The sequence below is a fragment of the Bombyx mandarina genome, chromosome 12 (assembly GCF_030267445.1).
Source record: "Bombyx mandarina strain Sakado chromosome 12, ASM3026744v2".
NCBI lineage: Eukaryota > Metazoa > Arthropoda > Insecta > Lepidoptera > Bombycidae > Bombyx > Bombyx mandarina.
The window spans coordinates 1,875,474-1,901,560 of record NC_143219.1 but is presented as its reverse complement, the minus strand read 5'-3'; the positions used below and the strand labels follow the sequence as shown (position 1 = coordinate 1,901,560).

The following is a 26,087-nucleotide window of genomic DNA, read 5'->3' as shown; positions in this document are numbered from 1 at the left end:
CTTGCTTTTTTGTTTTTATTTACAATATTTATCGCGCAGACGGGCTAACTAGTTAACTTCCCACACGATGTTAATTGGTAACATGGGTTCATACACATGACACCTAGAACTCAACTATTACGGCCGAGACACTTTTAAACCGTTTCGCATGACTGCCACGCAACAGAAGGAATACGCAAAGGTAATTGAGGAGATAAAATTTTCTTGTTTGTTTTACCTATCGGCTGTCAAACATTGACCATTGAAATATGTCTCATATTATTTCGTTCTGTAATATTTATTTGTGCATTTCTTTACCTTATTTATACAAGCTGTATTTTGTCTTTGTCTGGGTTCTTATCTGTCTTCTATCTATATATATAAAAATGAATTGCTGTTCGTTAGTCTCGCTAAAACTCAGGAACGGCTGGACCGATTTGGCTAATTATTATTTTGGTCTTGAATTATTTGTGGAAGTCCAGAGAAAGTTTAAAAGGTAGATAAATATGAAAATGCTCGAAATTATATAAGAATAACAATTTTGTTTTTCCTTTGATGTGTCCCCCGTAGGACGGATTCCTTTTGTTTGTTTTAAGTTTAATTTAGGTCTTTTATTTATCGATTGAGGCACTACGAAGTCTGCCGGGTCAGCTAGAACTAATATATAAATCTACACTGGTTTTTACGGATGTTCCGTTATAACTACTGAACCATGCATCCGATTGACTTGAAACTTGGTATCCATGTAGAAAATACAAGTACTTAATGGATAGGCTAATATTTATATGAGTGTTGGACTCTGTACACCAGTTGCGGGGGCGTTAATGATGAGAATCTTTGTGGGGGTGAGAAATAATAATGTTAATTTTAAATGCCCAGCGAAGCGGATGGGTACAGCTAGTTATGCATATATTTAAATGTAAGTGAGTACCTGTGTCAATCTCTGGTTCCCATAACACAGAGGAACCTAATCTGGAGCCGGATGATCGTCCGTGATTTGTTCCCGGTTATTTATTAATATTAAGTTCGCAGGACGAAATTAAATTTACAATCTTTAACAAAAATACAAATGTTTACAACATCTGACATTCAGTGTTGTACAAAGCCAGACAGATAGTTCAGTGTTGTCGAGAGAAGCAATTGAACTAGGAATACACAAATACTAACAAGATATTAAATTCCCTGTTAATACAAGCATACATCAGTCTACATTTAACACAAGTATAACAGATATTTATCATTTCAGGTCATAAACTTTAGATAAAACGTTATGTAATTGATAAAGTTAGTTATTGGCCAGTGTTATTGTACATTGTGTTTTAGTGAAGTGAAGTAATCATTTCAGTGTTTCGTATTAATATCAAGGTGAGTTTTGTGTTTACTTCGTTCATAGAAATATCGCGATATATTGTTAATACATCACATACATATTAATATGTTTAGTACATCCAAGGTTATTTCATTAGAGTTTTAGTTACGGGAAGCATTGTGAAAAAATGTGCAGAATGAGTGAAGGTGATATGAAGTTTAAATATGTTTTTTTAACATTGTCGGAAGCTTAGAAACGAAATGCCTTTTCCTCATTAGTGTTCATTAGTGACTAGTGATATCCGTGAGGGAGTCATAAAGTGTATTTAAAATTACTTTTACGATTATTATTCTTCTTACCTATTCTAGAATAGGTTACTAGGAACCTCGAGGGGTTATTCTAGATTCGCCGAATTAGTAGGTGAGCTCACGGGGCTCAAACCTAATGTCGTTTCCAACACGAACCCTAGGAAGAGCCGTGCTTCACAGAATCTACCACCGGATCGGATACGCGACCCACTGAGAAGATCCGGCGAGAAACTCAGTGGGCTGTGTCTGTGGGTTAATTTACTCGTCGAGCCCTTTGTCCCAAGCGACGGGTTCGACGAGAACGATGACCGGTTACGATTTAATCTCGCGTTTTTCCTTATTATACGAAAGGCAAAGGCTATTATGGTTTAAGCGAAATTTTTGCAATTTTACAAGAAAGACATATTAGTATTTAAAAAAAGAAAGTATAAATTTTGGAAAAAATATTTTATCATAAAAAACTTCTTCAGGTATTTGAATGGAGCAAACTTAATTGAACTTCAATTAAAACATCGAATTATTTATGCTAATCTATATATATATAAATGAATTGCTGTTCGTTAGTCTCGCTAAAACTCGAGAACGGCTGGACCGATTTGGCTAATTTTGGTCTTGAATTATTTGTGAAAGTCCAGAGAAGGTTTAAAAGGTAAAGATAAATAGCTCGGAATTAAATAAAAATAACAATTTTGTTTTTCCTTTGATTTGTCCCCCGGACGTCGGACGGAATCCTTTTGTTTGTTTTAAGTTTATTTTATACAAAAGTTTAGGTCTTTTGTTTATAGATTGAGGCACTACGAAGTCTGCCGGGTCAGCTAGTGCCAAATAAAACGCATCATTAATTACAAAGATAAATGTCTCGTAATATGGTACTAAGCAAAATGTCGCTTAAACCAAATAGCTTTTCACGCCTCGATATTAATTCCAATATTTCGAATGCTGTACAGTTTATATGGCTACGGAGACGACGGACTGGTTAGCTTAGTTTTGATTACGTTTACGACTCGCAGAAACCGACGAATGTATCATATTATTATTATTATTATTATTATTTTTTATTGCTTAGATGGGTGGACGAGCTCACAGCCCACCTGATCTTAAGTGGTTACTGGAGCCCATAGACATCCACATCGCAAATGCACCACCCACCCTGAGATACAAGTTCTAAGGTCTCAAGTTTAGTTACAACGGCTGCCCCACCCTTCAAACCGAAACGCATTACTGCTTCACGGCAGAAATAGGCAGGGTGGTGGTAGCTACCCGCGCGGACTCACAAGAGGTCCTACCACCAGTAAAATTTATTATATACACCAGTATAAACACCAGTTATCTTCTTATTTTCCACCTTATCCCACTGGGTGGGGTCGGCACACCTAATTTTTCTCTTCCATTTTCTTCTATAAGCCGTCATCTCAGCACTCACTCCTCTCTCTCTCTCATATCGTCATTCACACACTCCATCCATGTCTTCTTTGGTCGACCTCTTCCCCCTCTACCTTGCACTACCATTTCCATACATCTCCTAGTCACATGCATCTTCTCTTTACGCATCACATGTCCACACCACGCTAGCCGTCTGCTCTTTAATTTGTTGCTTACCGGGGCTACTTTCACACTTCCTCTGATAAATTCATTCTTTATCATGTTCGTGCGGGCTAACGAAATATGAAAATATCAAAACAGTGCGCTCAGTGCGAGTTTTTTAACGTTCTCGACAGCGTAAAAGTTAGCTCATACTTGTATGGAATTGGATCGTTCGCCTATGTTTGCCGCTAGGGGCGCTGTTTCAACTGCATACAAAATTAGGTTAACTTTTACGCTATCGGGAACGTTAAAAAACTCGCACTAAGCACACAGTACTTAAATTTGAAATCGAACATTCTTTCAGGGTTGAGTTAGGCGTCGTTAGACGTATCGAAGGAAGGTTGTCGTGTATTTTGTTATCTATAAATTGTCTAAATTTAAACACAGAAGACCCACCAACGTTCAGTGATAATGACATCAATCAAACCAATCACAAAGAAGATAATAAATACTCCAGAAACGTGCGTCGATGATAACTTGCGCGGCGTGGTGGCTGTGTACCCACAGTTGCAATTGCATCCGAAGCACCGGGTCATCACCATCAGGAGACAGGTGAAATCAGTTACAAATGAATTTCTGGATACCTTTCTCGCCGATTTCGGCAATTTTAAGCTTTTAACCGCTGTATTTAGACTGTCAAACAACGCTAACTAGACAGGTCGAGATCACCACTAGTTATACTTCTTTAGGCGCGTTATGAAAAATTGATGAGAGTGAAATTTTACGATGCGCGCGCACCGTGACACAAAATTAACAGAATGAAGTTGCCCACTAAATCGCTCATTACAATACGACCGACGTAACTTGGCGAGCCTGAATATAGCAGCAGGTGAACTTTCCGAACCGTACCGAGAATTACCGAATTTATACGATGTCAAGAAAAGGGATGTCCAATATGCGTGTTTGAGGATGTTGTTTAATCGATTTTTTTTCAAACTGATTAAATTTTAAACAAAATAAAGATATAAATTTAATAAAAATAAAGTATAACTTCTTACGCGCGTACATAAGTACACTTTTTTTTTTTTATTGCCCTTGTAGGCAGACGAGCATGCGGCCCACCTGATGGTGAGTGGTTACCGCCGCCCATGGACTTCAGCAATGCCAGGGGCAGAGCCAAGCCGCTGCCTACCGTTTAATACTCTCCACAAGCCTCGTTTGAAGAAGGACATGTCATAGCGCTCGGGAAACACCGTGGAGGGGAGCTCATTCCATAGCCGGATGGTACGTGGCAAAAAAGACCTCTGGAAACGCACTGTGGATGACCGCAGTGGCTCCAGGTAGTATGGATGAACTCTACTCCGGTGGCGGGCGGTGTGATGGTAAAAACGAGATGCCAGTATCATCTCGAACAATTCCTCAGAGCACTCACCATGGAACATACGGTACAAAATACAGAGGGAACCGAAGTCCCTTTTTTTGTCTCCGTCATAGAAAAAAACTCATTGGATATAATTGGAATTATTAAAAATTTTATTCATGCAATTTAGAAAGTTTCTTGGTAAAATCATGACTTTTTGAAAAAACTCGTAAACCCTACAAGGATTTGAATCTAATCACGTGTTCCGGCCAAGTTGGCAACCCTGAATTTTGTAAAAAAATGCTTGGCTTTCAGGATGACAGTATGAGAGTGGCCATCCTTGGTGGTGGAGGATCGGGACACGAACCCTTTGCATCAGGTTTGTTCTGGTCTGTCCGTATTCTGTTTATACAATGGGCATTGTCATTTTTTTTTCATTTGTCAGCTGCTCTTGAGTTGTTAGGTCTCCTTCGGAGGCACTCGGGCAGCTGTTAGCAAATACCACCCCTTCTGGTTGAGCCTTTGCACGCCCACCTGTCCTGGTGAAACTGGAAAGGCCTTCGGGCCACCCATTAATTCTTCAATTATAAAACAAATAAAAAAATAAAAATAGAATGATAAAAGGAAGAAGTTTTGAGCCAACGGCTCCGCTTTCTTTATGCCACTCATGTCTACGCCTTATGTAAAGCGATAACATTTGCAATTAATTATTAAAAAATAACTTGCAAATATTTTAATTAGTTTCATAAAATGCTTCATATTTTCTTAAAAAATATTAAAATCGCAACTTACAAATATATTTTTTTAAATAATGTTCATTGTAAAGAATAATTGCGAAAAGGGTCATGTGATTCAATTCGTATATTTTCCAGGATTCATAGGTTCGGGAATGCTCGATGGCGCAGTGGCTGGTGGGGTTTTCGCTTCACCACCTACTGGACATGTATTGTACGGGATAGCGCAACTACACAAATATAATTCAGGTGAATGACATTTTTTGTGATGTCGTCGTGGCCTAAAGATAAGCGTCCGGTGCATTCGTATCTAGCGATGCAACAGTGTTCGAATCTTGTAGGCGGGTACCAATTTTTCTAATGAAATACAAACTTGACAAATGTTCACCATTGACTTCCACGGTGAAGGAATAACATCGTGTAATAAAAATCAAACCCGCAAAATTATAATTTGCGTTATCACTGCTGGTAGGACCTTTTGTGAGTCCGCACGGGTAAGTACCCCTCCTATTTCTGCCGAGAAGCAGTAATGCGTTTCGGTTTGAAGGGTGGGGCAGCCGATGTAACTATACTGAGACCTTAGAATTTATATCTCAAGATGGCGCATTTACATTGAAGATGTTTATGGGCTCCAGTAACCACTTAACACCAGGTGGTCTGTGAGCTCGTTCACCCATCTAAGCAATAAAAATAACAAAATAACTTTTTTCTTCTAATTTTCAAAAATATAATGAACTGTGATTTGAGTGAACCTTGTGTCATCAGTACCATTTTCGTTTATCAGTGATTGGCTGGAGCTTTTCTTGTTATAATGGATTTTCCTTCCGTAATTTCAGGGGGAGTTCTTGTTATCATTGGTAATTACACAGGCGATCGGCTAAACTTCGGCAAGGCCATCGAGAAAGCTAAAATAGCAGGAATTAAGGTAATGAATGACTCAGTGGTGTAGTTGCTAGCATTCCTGACAGATATGGCGTAGACTAGGTTTGCTTTTTATTTCAATGCCCTTGTGTTTTCTCACACCGGTCATCAAAATTGATAATAATATTTAATATCATCCTAATATCTGAATATATAATAAATAAGTCTGATATCTAATATTTTTATACTTAATCATAAAAAACCGGATCGGAATCGCAACAGTCTGAGAAGTTCCGGCGAGAAACTCAGTAGGCTGTGTCTATTGGTTAGAACCGACCCAGTTTCGGGTCATGGCTATGCGACTACCTTCAGACTTGGGTTACAGTCGTGTAATTTAATGTATAATAATTTGGAACAGTGACATTAAAAATTAAATTTCAGGTGGAAGGTCTTATCGTGGGAGAGGATGTGGCTTCAAGCAAGAACAAAACAGGCGGGCGCAGTATGGTCGGAGAAGTACTATTTTATAAGGTTAATATTGAAATTGAAATTATTAATTATTGCAAATACATAGAATTTTCATAATGGTGGATTCCAAATAAAATTGGCAATATAGCGCGAAGATGGGCAGAAAGATTCTTGAGTGGAGAACACGTGTTGGTAAACGCAGGGTGGGACGGCCACCTAACTGATGAACCGACAACCTAGTGAAACACGCTGGATCATGTTGGATGCAGGTGGCATCGGACCAGGCGCACTGGAGTTTGATTCTAGAAGCCTATGTTCAGAGGTGGACAGCTAGAGGCTGGGATGATGATGCCTTCCAAATTACGGTTTCTTGATTGGAGTACTTGGGCTGATCTGTTCACGGCCCATTTGGTGTTATTTCCACGATGGAGCCTAAAGACATTTGGCATTTGGCTAAAGACTGCAGACGGAGGCTCATCGAAGGATGCATAATTTAGTCACGTATTATAGGTGACGTTATTTGAGGATGATCAGTACAACGAAACTGCCGTCGCTTGTCTTATCAGTCAGGTCACGAAGTCAAGCTTCCTCAATTATCATTGGTTTTTCCAAATTTCAAATCGCAAGCTATTAGTGTTCCCCTTAACCTTATTATAGTTCAAAATGTAAACAACTTGTATGTAAGGTTTAAATTCGCGATGATTATTTTCGGTATTCGGGGTCTTTGAGTGCTATAGTGTTCGTAATGTCGGGCACAACAAAATTAATATTATAAACTTGAGACAGAACGGTAAAACTAGTTTTAATTATGCTCGCGATCCGCCAAAAACCAAAGAAAACCCAAGAAATAAGCAAAAAGGCATCATACGATTTTTAAATAATTTATTTCCGATTAAAAATCTCTATACATAGGCGGCACTGAAAATTTCGGGAATAAACGAAGTGACACAACGTTACTATTTAAAAATGTATTTATTGCTTTTCGAAGTATTCTCCGCGAAATTTGACACATTTTTCCATACGATGGAACCAATCATTGAAGCAACCATTCCGTTCGGAAGTTGGGGTCTCCAAAATGGCCGTTTTGTAGGCGTCCACAGCTTCTTCAGGTGATGAAAATCTCTGTCCACGTAATTTATTCTTTATTTTAGGGAAAGTATAGAAATCATTAGGGCTTAGGTCGGGGCTGTACGGCGGATGGTCTAATAATTCTATGTTTTCTTGCTCTAAAAACTCTTTTGTTCTGTGCGCGGTGTAAGAACTCGCATTGTCGTGATGGAGGATGATGCGGCGGTTGCAGTTCTCTTTACGGAGTTCAGAAACGACCTGTGGCAAACAAATGCTAGCATACCATTCTGCATTAAACGTTCTTTGTCCCTCAAGAGGAATAGTCGTAACATGGCCGGTTTTGGAGACAAACGTGGCCACCTTTTTTTTGCAACACTCCGTGAACGAACAATTTTTGTTGGCTTTAACTCATTTTCGAACACCCAAACTCGTGACTGGTTTTTTGTTTCGGGTTCGTACGCGTATATCCAGGATTCGTCACCTGATACAATGTTGTATACAGCATTTGAGGATCCTGCGTGGAATCTTTCGAGAGTTCTGACGCACCAAGTAACGCGAGCCGCTTTTTGCTCTTCACAGAGCGAAAGCGGTATCCATCGGGAAAACAACTTTTTTACACCTAATTGTTCATGCAAGATTATTTGTATTTGACTTATGCCAATGTCTAAAGTTGCCTGAATTTCGCGGTATGTCACATGTCGATCTTCGTCAATCAGCTTACGCACAGCATCAACGTTTTCTTGGGTGACTGCAGTTTTTGGACGACCTTGACGGGGATCATTACTGAGCTTGACACGTCCACGTTGAAACTCAGCAAACCAGCGATAAATTGTGGTTTTGGATGGGGCTTCATCACCAAATGCAGAAATCATCCGGTCAACACACTTTTTTTGTGTTAAACCACTTCGAAAGTCATAATAAATCATCGCTCTTGAATTTTCTCGAGTCAATTCCATTTTCTCAATGACTAAACAAGTTTGACAAAACCTCGTGACAAGACCGAGAATCTTTTTTTAAATAAATAAATGGTATTCGATTTTTAAAACCAAAGAGTTTTCAATTAAAAAGATTTTAATATGACAGGAACAGTGGAAATATTCCATTCCCGATAATTTTAGTGCAGCCCTCGTAGGATAAATTCTACCTCACTTAGTCTTGATGGAAATCAAGGTAAACTTCAACAAGCAACGATTTGACGAAACCAACTCAGGGGGCTTTGTTTCTGAAGTGCAACTTCTTCAGCATCGAGCATTTGAAATTCAATGAAACCAAAAGAGCGACATTAAAAAAGGACTTCTAAAGAATTTGACCTGCGAGAGAATCAGATAAAACACTTATGAAGGTTTCACTACTACTGAGCGTAAATCACACCCAAAGGTTTATTGGTTGTATCAAATTTTGTTTGTGTTTCAGCTATGTGGAGCAATGGCCTTAAAAGGTTACGACCTTGAGACGATACGAAAGACTGCAGTTGAAGCTAACAAAAACATGGCCACCCTAGGCGTGTGCCTCAGCGCTTGCTCTCTGCCAGGCAAGTCCTATTATTTATTGCCATAAAGATGGTAGGTGAGCCCACGTCTTTTCTCGTTAAATAATTATCTATATCAGAGGGGTCGAAGTTTCGATTGTGTAAGGACTGGTCCAATTATTCAAACTGAAACAGAGGACTGGGACGATTGGCCCTAACGAGAGCGGGCTTTAATGCTCCCATCACTAATTAAGTACTTAGGTTATTATATGGTATATGTGGTATATATGGCTTGTCATTCATTTAGTAGTGTTAGTCGTAATTACTCCAGAAGGTTGTTACATTTGGAAGCTACACCGTTTGGCTGTTGTATAGTAAAGCAGACCAGAACATTCGTATGTAGCGATGCGACTAGGTCCGTGTTCAAATCACGCAAATAGGTATAATCTTACTGGTGGTAGGACCTCTTATGAGTTCGCACGGGTAGATACCACCACCCTGCCTATTTCTGCCGAAGCAATAATGCGTTTCGGTTTGAAGGGTGGGGTAGCCGTTGTAACTATACTGAGACCTTAGAACTTATATCTCAAGGTGGGTGGCGTATTTACGTTATAGATGTCTATGGGCTCCAGTAACCACTTAACACCAGGTGGGCTGTGAGCTCGTCCACCCATATAAGCAATAAAAAAAAATAAAAAAATGTAAATTACATGTACATGTATGTATAACTTCCATTAAAAATCAAATGCGTAAAAAAATGCGTAATTATTAGCTAGGGCGTTTTGTGGGTCTGCACGGGTATTACCATCAGCCTATTTCCTGCCGTAAAGATTTGAGAGAGGAGGGTCTTAAGAGACCTCTACCACAACTAAACTATATGATGGCTGTCTTGTAGGTCAGCCGCCGCTGTTCGAGATATCACCTGACGAGATGGAACTCGGCGCTGGTGTACACGGCGAAGCTGGTATAGCGAAAGTCAAAATGGGTACCGCCAAGGAAATCGTCAAGATGCTTCTAGCTATAGTAATGGTTTTACATCTGTCTTTTAGTAACTTCTACTAATCACTCATTGGCCATGCTCTCATTCTTCAAATTCAACTAGAATCCTTGGTAAATATTGGATTTTTTTTTAATGCCCTTGTAGGCAGACGGGCATACGGCCCACCTGATGGTGAGTGGTTACCGTCGCCCATGGATTTCAGCAATGCCAGGGTCAGAGCCAAGCCGCTGCCTACCGCGCTATGACATGTCCTTCTTTAAAATTTAAAGAAGGACATGTCATAGCGCTCGGGAAACACCGTGGAGGGGAGCTCATTCCATAGCCGGATGGTACGTGGCAAAAAAGTCCTCTGGAAACGCACTGTCGATGAACGCAGCGGTTCCAGATAATCTGGATGAACTCTGCTCCGATGGTTGGAGGTGCGATGATAAAAAGGAGATGAGGGGATCATCTCAAACAATATTTCTGTTAAAACAAAAATCAGTTCGCTATTAATGATCATCGACAAAATCTAGCTTAACAGTGTTTTGTCTCTCTCGTTCGTATTGAATTTTAATGAAAAAGACAAAGACAGTATTTCAATTAGACTACACTAAATATTTATTGTTTCCTAATCTATTTTTAGATTGTTGGTCATTTAAAATTATCACGGGGAGATCGGGTAGCGGTCACAGTGGACAACTTAGGTGGTACTTCGTTCTTGGAAATGAATATCATCAGCGCTGAAACTAAGGATTACTTAGGTGAGTTTTAAAGTTATTTAGAAGACGTTTTGAGATGATCCCACCATTTCCATTGTACCCGCCAGCCGCCATCGTAAAGTTTATGCATAATACCTAGAGTCATTGTGCTCTTTCATAAGCAGAATCTTAACTGCCATTTTGGTACCGCAATCATCATTAATCTTAGAAATAATAATAAATAAATATTTACTAACAATAACGCCACGTTAACTGGTCCCGTGCTAAGTTCGTAAAGAGCTTGTGTTACAGGATACCAGATAACGGCAATAAATGTAAGATTTTTATTAAACACATCCATGTATTTAATATACATCCATAAACCTGGAAAATACATGTTATATTAAAATTTATCATACAAATATCTTCCCTTGGCGGAATTCGAACCTGTGAACCCATTGTGTAGTGACCATGTCACTTACCACTACACCAGACGGCCGTTGCAGAGAAATTAACTGCTTCTTATGATCGTCCTTCTTATGATGAAATGATGATGATGAGATATGGACGTGGTTGTAGCCTTAACATTAACTATGTCCATAGGCGTCCGTGATCAGCCTCCGTTACATGAGCAACAGGCTCGATTGGAATCAGAACCTGATAACGCAGCTGTACAATTGAATTTTGGCTCTGATTACAGAAAACCACGATATCACGGTAGAACGAGTATACGCGGGGCACTTAAAGACATCACTAGAGATGCACGGATTTCAAATATGTCTTCTGCTTCTAAGCAAGGAGCATGGCGATCTCTTCCTAGAGTTATTGGACGCACCCACTTCAGCTGCAGCTTGGACTGGTGGTGAAATATCCGTGAGGAGTGACGGAGGACATGTCGACGATGAGAGCTTGTTGAAAGGTGACGTTAGGAAGGTACGTTTGAGGTGGCTTTTAGTTTATATTTCAGCACATCCACTTCAAGTTATGTTACGGTATCAAATCTTGGTTGTGTGGATGCTTGGGAGGAGGAGCGGCAGGGTTATTTATTTGGTTTAACTCCCAACAATCCACCTCATAGTCCCCCATCATCTAATGTTTGTTTGGTTCTCTGTAAGCGATGACACCGGCGATACTGTTATACTCAGAATACAGTGTTATATAACATTTCATAATGTTATGCTTATGATTTAGTGTACTATAAATATTCCTTCTTCATATAATAACACCTTACAAGAGCATCTTTATCTACGAATTGGATATGATAGCGCTTTCATTTAAACTTCTCGTAAGAAAGAAAATAATACATAATTTTATTTCTTAATTTAATGCAGCGGTCGGGGAACTTTTTTCATTATTACCCCAAAATATTTTTGTGTAAGTTGATATTAATTACCCCATGGCGAGGAACAAAAAAAAACGAAATCGCTTCTTTTTAGCATCTTTCATATTAAAGCCCCCAAGATAATTTTGAAAAGAAAACAAAAACTAAAAATTTAACGATTCTAAAAAAGTTTCACTTAAATATATACTTTTTACTGAAAAAGGTTTCATTTTTACCCCCCAAAATTTCATTTTATCCCATTTGGGGTAATTTATCCCGGTTCCCCGACCGCTGATTTAATGCAAGGGACACAGTGCACTCCTATTAAGGAACATATAAGGTGGTCTAAAACAGGCGGCTTCGGGCCCGTCTTTGTCAGCGAAACAGCAAGATCTTCTCCGCGAGAGTTTGACCTCCGCTGCAGAAGTACTGATTAAGAGCGAGGCTTTACTGAATAAACTAGACTCAGGGTGCGGAGATGGCGACTGCGGGAATACGCTTAAAAAGTTTGGACACGGTAAGCAAGAAGAGAAGATAGCGACAAGGCTATGATAGTTACTCAAAGTGGTGATCGAAGACGTCGTGGCCTAAATGATAAGACGTGTGGTGCATTCGTATCTAGCGATACAACGGTGTTTGGATCCCGCAGACGGGTACAAAATTTTTTTAATGAAATACGTACTTAAGAAATGTTCTCGATTGACTTACGCGATGAAGGAATAACATCGTGTAATAAAAATCAAACCCGCAAAATTCTAATTTGCGTAATTACTGGTGGTAGGACTTTCTGTGGGTGCGCACGGGTAGGTACCACCACCCTGCCTATTTCTTCCGTGAAGCAGTAATGCGTTTCGGTTTGAAGGGTGGGGCAGCCGTTGTAACTATACTGAGACTTTAGAACTTATATTTCAAGGTGAGTGGCACATTTACGTTGTATATGTCCATGGACTCCAATAACCACTTAATACCAGGTGGGTTATGAGCTCGTTCGCCCATCTAAGCAATAAAAAAAAAGATATGAGGTCGAGACTACAAGGACTGCCCCACCCTTAAAATCGGAACACGTGGTAGTAGGTCCTAGCAAAGGCAGTTTGGCTGGAGGTATATACCCGTGCGAATAAATAAACAAGTCATACTTGAATAGCGGTGATGAGGCGTGTTGAATATACATGGATTGCTGGCACCACACATACGTTCTAATCTAATTAACGGCCGTCTGGTGTAGTGGTAAGTGACATGGTCACTACATAAGGAGGTCGCGGGTTCGAATCCCGCCAAGGGAAGATATTTGTATGATAAATATAAATGTCTTTTCCACGGTTATGGATGTATATTAAATATATGTATGTGTATAATAAAAATCTTACATTTATTTCCGTTATCTGGTACCTGTAACACAAGTTCTTTACGAACTTATCAGGGACCAGTAAACGTGGCGTGATTGTTTAAAAAAAAAAAAAAGGCGGGACAGCCCTCATTAGAACAACGCTTTGTAGATAAATCTCTCTAGCCAAGATCTAAATTTCTAGCGTGTATAAATCAGATCTAGTTGAAGAATCCTTAGAATAACATAGCTGTTATATCGGTCTACTACTCCGACCTCGTCGAATTGCCTTGGAAGGAAGAACGCCCGATGGTGAATAGCCAACGTTACTTATGAAGAGCGATCAGGCATTCCATTAGTACAAAGAAGCCGCTACCGACCTTAAATTACCGGTCCTTATTTTGATACCAGATTCTCTTTTTCAATTTATTAAATCAATACTGATGATAAGTAGTATCGTGACCCTGTACAGATTGGTACCATCAGCGGTCCTGCCGCGTAGCAAGGTTATATCCCGACAACATGCTATCTGTCAGTGATGTCCATGAGATTGGTAAGCTGTTAGATGCCAAAATGTAACTTGCGTTTGATTATCAAAGTAATCTTAATCTTATTTTCAACAGCCATCTTAGCATATTTGAGCAGAGCTTCGTTAGAATATGTCTCCAACGTACTCTGGGACTTGTCAGAAATCGCCGAGACCGACATGGGTGGGACCTCGGGTGGAATCTACAGCTTGGGGCTTTCGGCTGCATCACAGGCATTTTCAATGTAAAATGTATTATTTTGTTATTGCGTAGATGGACGAGCTCACAGCCCACCTGTTGTTATGTGTTTACTGGAGCCGATAGACATCTACAACGTAAATGCGCCACCAACCTTCACATATAAGTTCTAAGGTCTCAAGCATAGTTACAACGGGTGCCCCACCCCTCAAACCGAAACGCATTACTGCTTCACGGCAGAAATAGGCAGGGTGGTGGTACCTACCCGTACGGACTCACAAGAGCTCCTACCACCAGTAATTATGCAAATTATAATTTGCGGGTTTGATTTTTATTACACGATGTTATTCCTTCCCCGTGGACGTCTACTTACAAGTCTACTTAGTCTCTAGTCTACTACTAAGTTGTACTTTCTTATTCGTCTGCGCTGTATAACGGAGTAATTCAACATAATTATCACAAACCGCAATGCAATTAACTAGAAAATCGCCACACGCATCAAGGACCAAGCGTGGATAAGCAGTCACGAGGCTAGAGTACGGCTGATACTATGTGTACATCGTGTCATATTTACATAGATTACGACGCGATAATCTGGTGCCGTTGAAACGTGAGAAGGAATTCTCATTTGCATTGCTATAAGTAAACTAGTCAACTGGAAACTCTTGCAGCAGAAGGGGTAAGCAGAATTATTCGCTGAAATCGTATATGTAATGTAAAATGTAAAAAGTGTAAAAATGTTAGGTCTAGATAGATGGACGGAGCCCTCGGTCTACCTGGTGTCAAGCGGTTACCGTCCATAAACCACATAGACCTCACCCGACATAACACATAATTGTAGTAATAATTATCTTGTAAATGTCATAAGCGCGATAAAGGCTTTTGCGAGGTTTCTTCCTGGACATAAAAAGTAATAATGTCACATGCCATAAGAGCTAATAATGTCACAATTTTAATCCTGTTCTTTGCCACAGTCGGGTGTTAACGGTATAATAAGACTTGCGCTGTCTTGGTTCCACAGAGCTGCTACCAACTCTACCCCAACATGGCTGTCGGCGTTGGAGAGCGCAATACAAGCTATTTCAAAATACGGCGGTGCCGAGCCCGGCGATAGGACAATGGTTGGTCCTTAAAGTGACTCTGACTAGCTCACACTGCCGAACCACCGCAAAATTATAATTTGCGTAATTACTGGTGGTACGACCTCTTGTAAGTCCGCACGGGTAGTTACCACCACCCTGCCTGTTTCTACCGTGAAGCAGTAATGCGTTTCGGTTTGAAGGGTGGGGCAGCCTTTGTAACTATACTTGAGACCTTAGAACTTATATCTCAAGGTGGGTGGCGCATTTACGTTGTGGATGTCTATGGGCTCCAGTAACCACTTAACACCAGGTGGGCTGTGAGCTCGTCCACCCATATAAGCAATAAAAAAAAACAGCTGTTTAACACTACTGAATAAATTGTACTGTTATTATATGACGTTTCCAGTAAAAGTGGACATATCTTGGTGAGCAGTGTTGAACGTTTGCAAGGTCCTATAATTCTGGTTTGAAGAGACGGGCAGTTATAGATGTAGATCTCGTGGAGGCAGTGACTTCTTAGTAGAGTATCTTTGGGTATACTCGTTCTTGTCTCGAGTGTATTCATTACTTCTTCTTCTTCTCACTGCTGAGGATTGCGACCACATGTGACTTTCCTCCATAGTGTTCGGTCATGGGTGGCATGGACCGCATGGTTAATTAATATGTTATATGTCATGGCATAACATAGGAAGGCAATCCCATCCTGGGGTTGTATAGTTTAATGATGAATGGTTATTGAAGTAAAAACTTCTTTTGCACCGTTGTGATTTTAAATTCGATGAAACGAAAAAGCGACGTTAAAAAGAGACAAACGTATATACAAGAATGAGATGCAATACTTCTGAGAGCTATATTCCTATTTGTAGCAATTCAGAAATTTGCTTATAAAATTGCGGACGTAAATTTTGATCGTATAATAAACTGTCTGTACACGCCCGCTTCGCTGGGCATTTAAAATTAACATTATTATTCCTCACTCCCACAAAGATTCTCATCATTAACGCCCCCGCAACTGGTGTAGAGAGTCCAACACTCATATAAATATTAGCCTATCCATTAAGTATCTGTGTTATCTACATGGATACCAAGTTTCAAGTCAATCGGATGTATGGTTCAGTAGTTATAACGGAACATCCGTAAAAACCACTGTAGTTTTATAGTTATTAGTTTAGCTTAGACTAAAAATCAGGTTATTTACACTTGTAGTTGGACACTTTGCATGCAGTAGCTGAAACATTGAAGAGGTGTATCGAAGAAGAACTGTTAGCGGTGCTGAAGAAGGCTGCAGAAGCTGCCGATCACGGCGCCAAGGCCACAGCGAGTATGGTTGCAAGGTATACTTATCCTTCTTCTGTTTCACTTCTTACTATTAACCGCTTTGAACTGTTTATTAGTTTTTATTTTTTATTTATTTTTATTGCTTTGATGGGTGGACGAGCTCACAGCCCACTTGGTGTTAAGCGGTTATTGGAGCCCATAGACATCTATCTTCAACGTAAATGCGCCACCCACTTTGAGACATTAGTTCTAAGGTCTCAGTATATTTAAAACGGCTGCCTCGCCCTTCAAACCGAAGCGCATTACTGCTTCACGGCAGAAATAGGCAAGGCGGTGGTACCTACCCGGGCGGACTCACAAGAAGTCCTACCACCAGTAAAAACTAATGATAAATTGATAGATGAGGGTAATTCGAGTTGTTTGTTTTAGAGCTGGTCGAGCATCGTACGTAGCTAGCGGTTATACGCAGCAAGAAGACGCTGGGGCGAGAGCAGCAGCTCTTTGGCTACAAGCTATACTGTTTTCTATCGCTAGTAAAATATGATTGAATATTGAATGACTTTTTAAAAAAAAAAAAAACTATTTTTTTTACTAAAAATATTTTATTTACAAAAAACATTCATACAATCACAGTTCAAATGCCTTGCGTTGTCGACGTCGCCCAAAGCACGTCATTACGGATTCTCCCGATCTATTAACGGTGCTTTTAGGTACCACAAGCACCGGTCACCGTCCTCGTCGAATTATCGAGCGAATTAACCTAAATCAACCCACAGACACAGTCCACTGAGTTTCTCGCCGGATCTTCTCAGTGGGTCGCATTTCAGATCCGGTGGTAGATTCTGCGAAGCACTGCTCTTGCTAGCGCCAGTCTTAGCAACACTCCGGTTTGAGCCCCGTAAGCTCACCTAAACTTTAGGGTGAAGCTGGAATAACCCCTCAAGGCTATCAGCATAGGTAATAAAAAAAAAGCTTTGCGTTGGAATACACATTTTTAAGCATAAATTATACTGGAGTCTTTTTAACGGTACGAATGGTAAGAAAATTCAAAATATTTAGACTGCTAGACACAATTTGAGGAACTATTTGAAGATTTGAATATTGATCTAAGTAAAGCCTCACTTAACGTGTGCGTGCGCCAATCTTCAGTTCGCGAATTATGGAGAATAGCTGTCAAGCTATAATAAACAAGGATTGATTGCTCTGCCAAGAGTAACTGACTATGATGATGATCTTGACAATTGTGTTATGATAGCTACTGCCACAGTCCATAATATTGAAAATTATTTTAGATTTGGTTTATTGAAAAAAGTGTTTAATAGTACAACGAAGGTTTTTTTTTAAATAAAACTACCGATACAGTTACAATATATAATTATTTAAATAATTTTAGTGTTTAAAGCAAAGCAAAAATGACAGATGTAGATAAGAGAGAAGAATAATTTTAACTTGTAAATATTGTATACTCTTTCTATAAATCTTCATTAATGACCTAATTCTTAAACTAAGTTTTTAAACACATTACATATTTAAAATAGCTTGTTTCACTTTTGTATTTAATGTTTTTCTTTGTCAATTTGCTGAATGTGTACGTACATCATTGATGTGTCATTCAATGATCGGCTGGCAGGTACCGTCGAAGGCTCTGTCGTAGCCAGCAGGACAACCGTCGCCAACAAACAGCGAGACGCCATCAAACAAATTATTATTTGCACTGTCCACGACTTCTGTTTCCTTTCTCTGTTGTGATTTTGTCGGGTGTTCTAAATCCTGTTGGTCAGGTATCCGAAGTGTTGATGCGGTACTCGGAATTGTTTGTAATTTGTTTTCGTCACGTCTGTGGATGTCGACGACACGCGGCGGCGAAGCTTTTTCGTTTTTTAATATCCTCCTTCCTGTGGCTTGTAGGTCTCTGTACAAGTCATTTGTGTCTTTTACTGACTTTCGGTATACACTGACTGCTGCGACATCTTGAATGCCAATGCTCACGATTAGTAGTACAGCGAAGCCAACCGCCTCAGCTCGCTTCATTTTGATGAAATGATATATGCGACATTGAAATTTAAAATTTAGTATAGCATTTTGATAAGAACTGGTCTGAAGTGGACCGGGGTTATCGAGTCGTAGGTTTTTCGTAACGTTGTTATTGTTTTCGCTTACAATGTGCCTAGCGGAGTGCTCTGAGGAATAGTTTGAGATGATCCTATCATCTCGTCCTTACCATCGCACCGCCCGCCACCGGAGCAGAGTTCATCCATACTACCTGGAGCCACTACGTTCATCCATAATGCGTTTTCAGAGTAAAAATAATAATAATGTGTAGCATAGACAGCTCTTTGGATTTATCTAATTGGTGTTTAAATAAAACCTTGTATAATATTGATACATTTTTTATTGTTAACAAGCTCCAATTACACAAGTGAGTCTGTACGCAAATTATAAAATTAAATTTCTGTTTGTGACTCAGTTTTATCTGTAAAAAAAGGTGGGGGCACAAGCGTGAGTTGGATTTAGACTTTGAAAGTGCTAATTTTCTTTTTCTACCTAAGCTGATAGCCTTGAGAGGCTATGTCAGCTCACAAATCAAATCAAATCAAATCAAATCAAAAAACTTTTATTCAACATAAATGAAAGTACATACTTGTTGAACGTCAAAAGAACTACCGCCAATTCACAAGAATTAACCTGACCTGAGAAGAATTGGCAAGAAACTCAGCGGGCATGTCTTCTTTTTTTTAAATATTAGATAATTTTTTTAATATTAGATTTTTTTAAATATTCATTTTTACAATAAATAATTGTAACATAACAATTTTACAATATTGAAATGCCCGGAGCGAGCAACTCATTCCCACTTTGTGCAATCTTCTAGATAATCATTGACTTTATAGTAAGCTTTATTGCACAGATGTTCTTTAATAGTTTTCTTAAACCTATGTATATGTAGGTTCTGAACATCTTGTGGGATTTTGTTGTACAGGCGCACAGACAAACACCTGAATGAATTTCGTATCTTATGTAACCTACTCATCGGCACAACAAGCTTGTGTTTGCTCCTAGTATTTCTATTATGTATGTCCGACATTTTAGGAAACTCCTCAATATGTTTACGAACATACATCAAATTTTCAAAGATATACTGGGATGGCATAGTGAGAACTTTAATTTCTTTAAATTTTTCCCTCAGGGATTCCCTTGAGTGCATGTTATAAATAGCACGTATAGCTCTTTTCTGCAGAATAAATATCATTTCTACATCGGCCGCGTTGCCCCATAGCAAAATGCCATAGGACATGACACTGTGGAAGTAACTAAAGTAAACTAAACGAGCCGTGTCCGCATTTGTTAACATTCAAATTTTTTTTACTGCGTATGCTGCAGAGCTGAACTTACTCGCCAATTTATGAATATGAGGTCCCCACTGCAGTTTGGAGTCCACTGTTATACCAAGAAATACGGTTGACTCAACAAGCTCCAATGATTCCTCAGAAACAATTACATTACTATCTACTTGTCTCATATTTAAAGATGATTTAATACATTTTAAAGTAAATTTAATACATTTAGTTTTCTTACTATTCAATAATAGGTCATTGATACGGAACCAATGAACCACACACGAAATCGCATTATTCACTTCGTCATAGACTTGTAATTGTCGTTTAATTTTAAATAATAAAGATGTATCATCTGCGAATAATACGACCTCGTGTCGGGACTCAATAAAACTAGGCAAATCGTTTATATATATTAGAAACAAAAAAGGACCCAAAATGGAACCCTGAGGTACACCCACTTTCAACGTGGTGCCTGAAGATCTATTACCTTTCACATCTACTGTTTGTATCCTTCCTGATAAATAGGAAGTAATAAGTTCCAATGCACCATCCCTAATACCATAGTGATGTAGTTTCCTCACCAATGTTTCATGTTCAACACAGTCAAATGCTTTGGATAAGTCACAGAAAATTCCAAGACAATCATGCGATTCCTCCCAAGATTGAAAGATATTTTTAATTAGATAAGCACCTGCATCAGTTGTAGAGCGACCCCTTGTAAACCCGAATTGTTTATTCGGGGCTCAAGCCAGGAGCGTTGCTAACACTGGCCCTAGGAAGAGCAGTGCTTCGCAGAATCTACCACCGGATCGGAAACGCGACCCACTGAGAAGAGCCGGCAAGAAAGTCAGTGGGCTGTGTCTATGGGTTAATTAATTCGTCGAGCCCTTCGGCGCAAGCGACGGATTCGGCGAGGACGGTGACCGGTGCTTGTGGTGCCTAAAAGCACCGTTAATGGATCGGGAGGATCCGTAATGACGTGTTTAGGGCGACGTCGACTGTTTACCATTCGGTCCACAGGATAATAATCTCCTTTATTCTCAAACAAAGCTAAAATAATTGGAAATTCAGGTGTTAAAATAAAATTAAGATTTGCATTGGTTAACAATATAAAAATTAGTTACAATTTTTAGTTACAGATTAGTTAAAGTTATTATAACAATTAGTAAAATTTGTATAAAAAATGTAAATACATGTAACACAGCCCATAAATATTTGAATTAACAGTATAGTAAGTTTGGGGATTCCGGTTCCGGTTACGAAAGTGTAAACACGTATAAGTGAGATCTTCGTAAATATTAATAAGTTAACAGTGCAGAAAGTGGATAATAACACATACAACTTGTTCATATCTTTGAAAAATCAGACTAAAATAGTGTTTATATAAAAACGAGAACGAAATAAGCAGTTATTTGTGTGCTTTACATCAAACAAAGCATCGATCATTACAAATTATAACCTCAAGATCGTGTACCATCATTCGACATTTAACATTGACAACCACTGATAATTTTTAAAAGTACCTACTACTGGTATTAAGTAAGACCTGGTAACTAAGACCTTTACGTCTTATCACAGATAATATCATCCTAATTGTTATTAATTATCTATAATAAAGTTACCCAACATTTAAAATGGAAAAACAAATGGAAATTTTACTCTCCAAAATAAACGAAAAGTTTAATGAACAAACAATAACATTAACAACAGCAATAACGAAAAATGTTATGGAGGCCCTGGATGAAAAGATGAAAATATTAATGGAAGAAAATAATAACCTTAAAAGCAGGGTCACAGATTTGGAACAAAAAATAAAATTTTTAGAGAAGGAAAAACGAAAAAATAACTTAATTCTTTTCGGCATTGAAGAAAAGGGAAAGACAGAAACAGAGTTAGTAGACTTTGTTAGAGAAACTTTAGTGGAATCAGGAACACATTTAGACAGCCAAGAAATAAGTTACATTCAGAGAATCGGAACGCAGTCTGATAGGAACCGTCCAGTTTTAATATCCCTTACAACAATTTGGAAAAAACATCTTATTTTGAAAAACAAGCGAAACCTTCCCACAAATGTATACGTTAAAGAAGACTTCTCTAAAGAAGTTCTCGAAATACGCAAACAGTTACAGCCAAAAGTGGATACAGAAAGAAAAAACGGAAATATAGCGTTTATAAAATACGACAAGCTAATTGTGAAAAAATCAATCAACACCAACCGTGAAAAAAGGAAACGAGAAATAACAGGGTCACCAACTACTTCTTCGCAGAAAAAGTTGAATACGAAGAATACCCAAAAAGTAAAGGCACCATTAAGCACGACACGAGAAGTACCAAATATATTTTTATCTGCAACACGCGAAAGATCTGTCTCCATGTCAGAGATGCCAAAAAACAAGTAAAGGCCCTGTCCAACCGGAACCAATACCAAGATACAACATCAAATATAACTACAAGAAAAGCTTTAAATTACTCCCCAAGCCGGTTGGTCACCGTGGGGAAAGTCGACCACCACCCTCCAACAAATCTGACAACTAAAATAAATTCTAAAATAAAAAAAGAGATACGAAAAAGAAGTAGTTTTTACCTATGTACACTAAACACACGAACCTTGACAACACCTGAAAGTATACAAGAGCTTGAGCTTGCTATCGAAAATATCAAATGGGACATTTTGGGCATAAGTGAGATGCGCAGAATAGGAGAAGGTATAGAAGAGAGAGGCCGTTATATTATGTACCACAAAGGCGAAATCGCTGGACAGAGAGGAGTAGGATTTTTGGTTAAGTTAAAACTCAAAGGACAAATCAACGGGTTCGAAGGGATATCAGATAGGATAGCGGCGATTCATATAAACTTGCCAAACTATGTGAAAAGTTGGACAGTCATTCAAGCCTACTCGCTGACAGAACAAGCAACAAAAACAGACATAGATAAGTTTTATGAAAAATTAAGTGAAGTTACGGAAAAATATTCCCATAACAATATAGTAATCATGGGAGACTTCAATGCTCAAGTGGGCGTTCGAAAAGCCGGAGAAGAACATATAATCGGGAAATACGGAAAGGGTAAAAGGAGCAAAAATGGAGAAAAACTGGTAGAATTTCTGCTTGAGAAAAATTTAACACTTCTCAATTCAATGTTCCAAAAAACCCTAAAAACAAATGGACTTGGATATCTCCAGATGGAAATGTTAAAAATGAAATTGACTACATAATAACCAACAAAGTTAGGCTATTTAGTGACACAGGAATAGTACAAAACCTAAACTTCAATACTAACCATCGTATGGTGCGCAGCTGTCTCAGTGAAAGTGATATAAAAAAGTCCAGGCCGAAAGCAATTCAAACAAAGTACTTACAAATAAATAGTAAAAACAGGGAGCCAAACGACACTACGGAAGACCTGATGGAAGTTATTACTTCAGGTATAGACTTAAATGAGAAATACAAATTAGTGGAAAATAAACTCAAAGAACAAGCAATAATAGAAAAAAAGAAGGGTAAAGAATTCTATCTAAGTGAAAAAACTTTAAAACTAATTGAAGACCGAAGGAATCTGTTATCAAAAAGGGATAAGAAAGAAAATCAAAAAGAAATATCCAACCTTAGTAAACAGATTCGAGAAAATATGAGAAAAGACAGGAAAAATAGAAGAACAAAAACCCTAGAGAATCACATAAATAGAACGGGAGGCACTAGAAAAGCACTCAAAGAACTCAGAGAAAAGGGAAAAGAATGGATACCAAAGTTAAGAGACAAAGATCAGTCTATTACTTCCCGTAGTACAATCCAAAACATAGCAACAAAATATTATCGTTCACTATATTCAAATCAGCAAAACATACAAGTTTCCAATAGAGAGTATATAGAAAAGTCTATAAAAGAAAATACTGAAGTCGTACCAGAAATATTAATATCCGAAGTTGAAAAAGCTATAAAAAGTCAAAAGATGGAAAAAGCTCCCGGTCCAGATAAAGTTATAAACGAATTTATGAAAGGGACAATCAAAGAAATAAGCCCAATACTAACAAAGGTCTTTAATGAGATTCTATATACGGGCAGTATCCCAGGCCAGTGGGCAGAATCACACATAATACTCCTATATAAGAAAGGTTCAAAAGATGACATAGGAAATTACAGACCCATATGTCTCATCTCAAATGTATACTATAAAGTAATTTTAGACAGAATATCAATGAGGCTCGATGAAAATCAACCTGTGGAACAAGCAGGGTTTAGGAAAGGTTTTAGTACAATTGATCATATACATACAATTAAGCAGGTTATACAGAAATACAATGAATACAACAAAACTATTTACCTAGCTTTTATAGATTACTCCAAGGCTTTCGATAGCCTCATTCATGAATTTGTATGGCAAAGCTTGATAGAGCAGGGGATTCAAAACATTTATATAAACATCATCAAGAAGATCTACAGCCAAAGTAAAGCCAGTATTAGATTGGAATCTATGGGAGATGTTTTTCCAATCGAAAGGGGCGTCCGGCAAGGTGACCCACTGTCACCAAAGCTGTTTACAGCAGTGCTAGAACAAATGTTCAGAAAATTGGAATGGGAACATCTGGGGCTAAATATTAACGGATCGAGATTGAACCATCTAAGATTTGCAGACGACCTAGTTCTATTAGAAGAGGATCCGATACTATTGGAATTCATGGCACAAACCCTAGCAGAAAAAAGTAGAGAAGTGGGTCTAGAAATTAACTCGAGCAAAACTAAAATGATGACGAATTCAATACCCATAAATATAACCATAAATGGACAGAAACTCGAATATGTAGAGGAATATGTATATCTTGGCCAGATAATATCACACAACGACCAAATGTCTAAAGAAATAGACAAAAGAATTGCAACCGGATGGAAACAATATTGGGCCTTGAAAGAAATTATGAAAAGCCAGGAATTGGGCATTAAGATCAAGAAGAAGACATTTGATACCTGTATCCTACCCTGCATCACATATGGTTGTGAAACCTGGGCTTTGACGAAACATCATAGGGACAAACTAGCAAGATGTCAGAGGGGTATGGAAAGGAGCATGCTAGGCTTGAAACTAAAGGACAAAGTTAGAAGTGTAGACATCAGGCGCAAAACGAAACTAACAGACATCCTGTCACGTATTGATCAATTGAAATGGAGATGGGCAGGGCATATGCTCCGCTGCAAAAAGGAAAAATGGAGCAAACAGGTGACAGTATGGTACCCAAGGGATGGAGCGAGGAGCCGAGGTCGCAAACCAAGAAGATGGGAGGACGAACTTAAAATTACCTGTGGACCCCTTTGGGTTAGAATAGCAGCAGACAGAAAGCAGTGGAAAGAGTTGGAGGAGGCCTTTGCCGAAAGGCACACCGAGATAAGAGACATTTTGTAATTTAAGTGTAGATTTTATTTTTATATTTTGTTTTAATTTGTTATATAGTTTTTATTTTTTTAGTCTACTTAAAATTATTAGCTTAAAATGTAAAATTTTCGGAAAATAAAGGCTTTATTATTATTATTATTATTATTATAAGTTTGAAAGGTTTTGGGACACGAACATAGATACATATACACTTACGCGTTTAAAAACACTTAATATTTAGGTATTTATTCTACTTGAATGAATTACATGAAGCTTTTTCTTAACGCTTGGTGTTTCTACACATCAAATTTAGGTCTGAATTTTTATTTTTATTATTTTGTTAATGAGTAAACTTCAATAATCGTCTTTATGGTCAGAAATTAGGTTAGATCTTGTGCTAATTTGTTATATTAAATGTCGCGAGAGAATGAAGAGAAATCTTTGTGATGTTATGTTGCACAGTATACGTTTTATTTTGCGTCTGCCACGTTCTTTGTAGTTTTAGGTCGTTTTCTTGGATAATACTACGCTCTCGTCTTCCGGTTTTGGAACACCACGAAAAAGATCATGACGGTTTTTATAATGACTTATTGCACCGTAGCTTGGAGCGCTATCTAATACCGTGCCAGCTAGGTCACGTTTGGAAACGTTTGTAGTCGTCGTGGCCTAACGGATAAGACGTCCGGTGCATTCGTGTTGAAACGATGCACCGGTGTTCGAATCCCGCAGGCGGGTACCAATTTTTCTAATGAAATACGTACTCAACAAATGTTCACGATTGACTTCCACGGTGAAGGAATAACATCGTGTAATAAAAATGAAACCCGCAAAATTATAATTTGCGTAATTACTGGTGGTAGGACCTCTTGTGAGTCCGCGCGGGTGGGTACCACCAC

General features: G+C 38.6%; 2 protein-coding genes across 3 annotated transcripts; both read left to right on the top strand.

Annotated features, from left to right (window-relative positions):
* Positions 1-1,091: 1,091 nt before the first annotated feature.
* Positions 1,092-17,087, top strand: LOC114243499 (triokinase/FMN cyclase). 2 transcript variants are annotated; one of them, XM_028175005.2, is made up of 15 exons: positions 1,092-1,344; positions 3,568-3,732; positions 4,796-4,859; positions 5,353-5,463; positions 6,051-6,139; positions 6,517-6,606; positions 9,025-9,142; positions 9,975-10,102; positions 10,705-10,822; positions 11,460-11,692; positions 12,435-12,597; positions 14,028-14,175; positions 15,151-15,250; positions 16,418-16,545; positions 16,919-17,087. In XM_028175005.2, the coding sequence occupies exons 2-15, from the start codon at positions 3,592-3,594 to the stop codon at positions 17,031-17,033; spliced, it is 1,746 nt and encodes a 581-aa protein (XP_028030806.2). In that variant the 5' UTR covers positions 1,092-1,344; positions 3,568-3,591; the 3' UTR covers positions 17,034-17,087. The 2 variants fall into 2 exon arrangements, with proteins under 2 accessions (XP_028030806.2, XP_089587887.1); XM_089731761.1 differs by having other exon boundaries at positions 1,206-1,344; positions 3,485-3,732.
* A 3,988-nt stretch (positions 17,088-21,075) lies between these two features.
* Positions 21,076-25,347, top strand: LOC149501725 (uncharacterized). Its single transcript, XM_089731794.1, is given in 3 exon segments — positions 21,076-22,223; positions 22,226-22,967; positions 22,970-25,347. Coding segments are annotated over 3 exon segments (3,756 nt in total). The 5' UTR covers positions 21,076-21,461; the 3' UTR covers positions 25,222-25,347.
* Positions 25,348-26,087: the final 740 nt, after the last annotated feature.

Bases quoted from the DNA above. Each gene is read 5' to 3' on its own strand.
- LOC114243499 (XM_028175005.2), top strand. From the start codon at position 3,592: ATGACATCAATCAAACCAATCACAAAGAAGATAATAAATACTCCAGAA. The intron at 11,693-12,434 runs GTACGTTTGAGG...GGTCTAAAACAG, and splicing joins TGAAAGGTGACGTTAGGAAG to GCGGCTTCGGGCCCGTCTTT. The intron at 14,176-15,150 runs GTAAAATGTATT...TTGGTTCCACAG, and splicing joins GCATCACAGGCATTTTCAAT to AGCTGCTACCAACTCTACCC.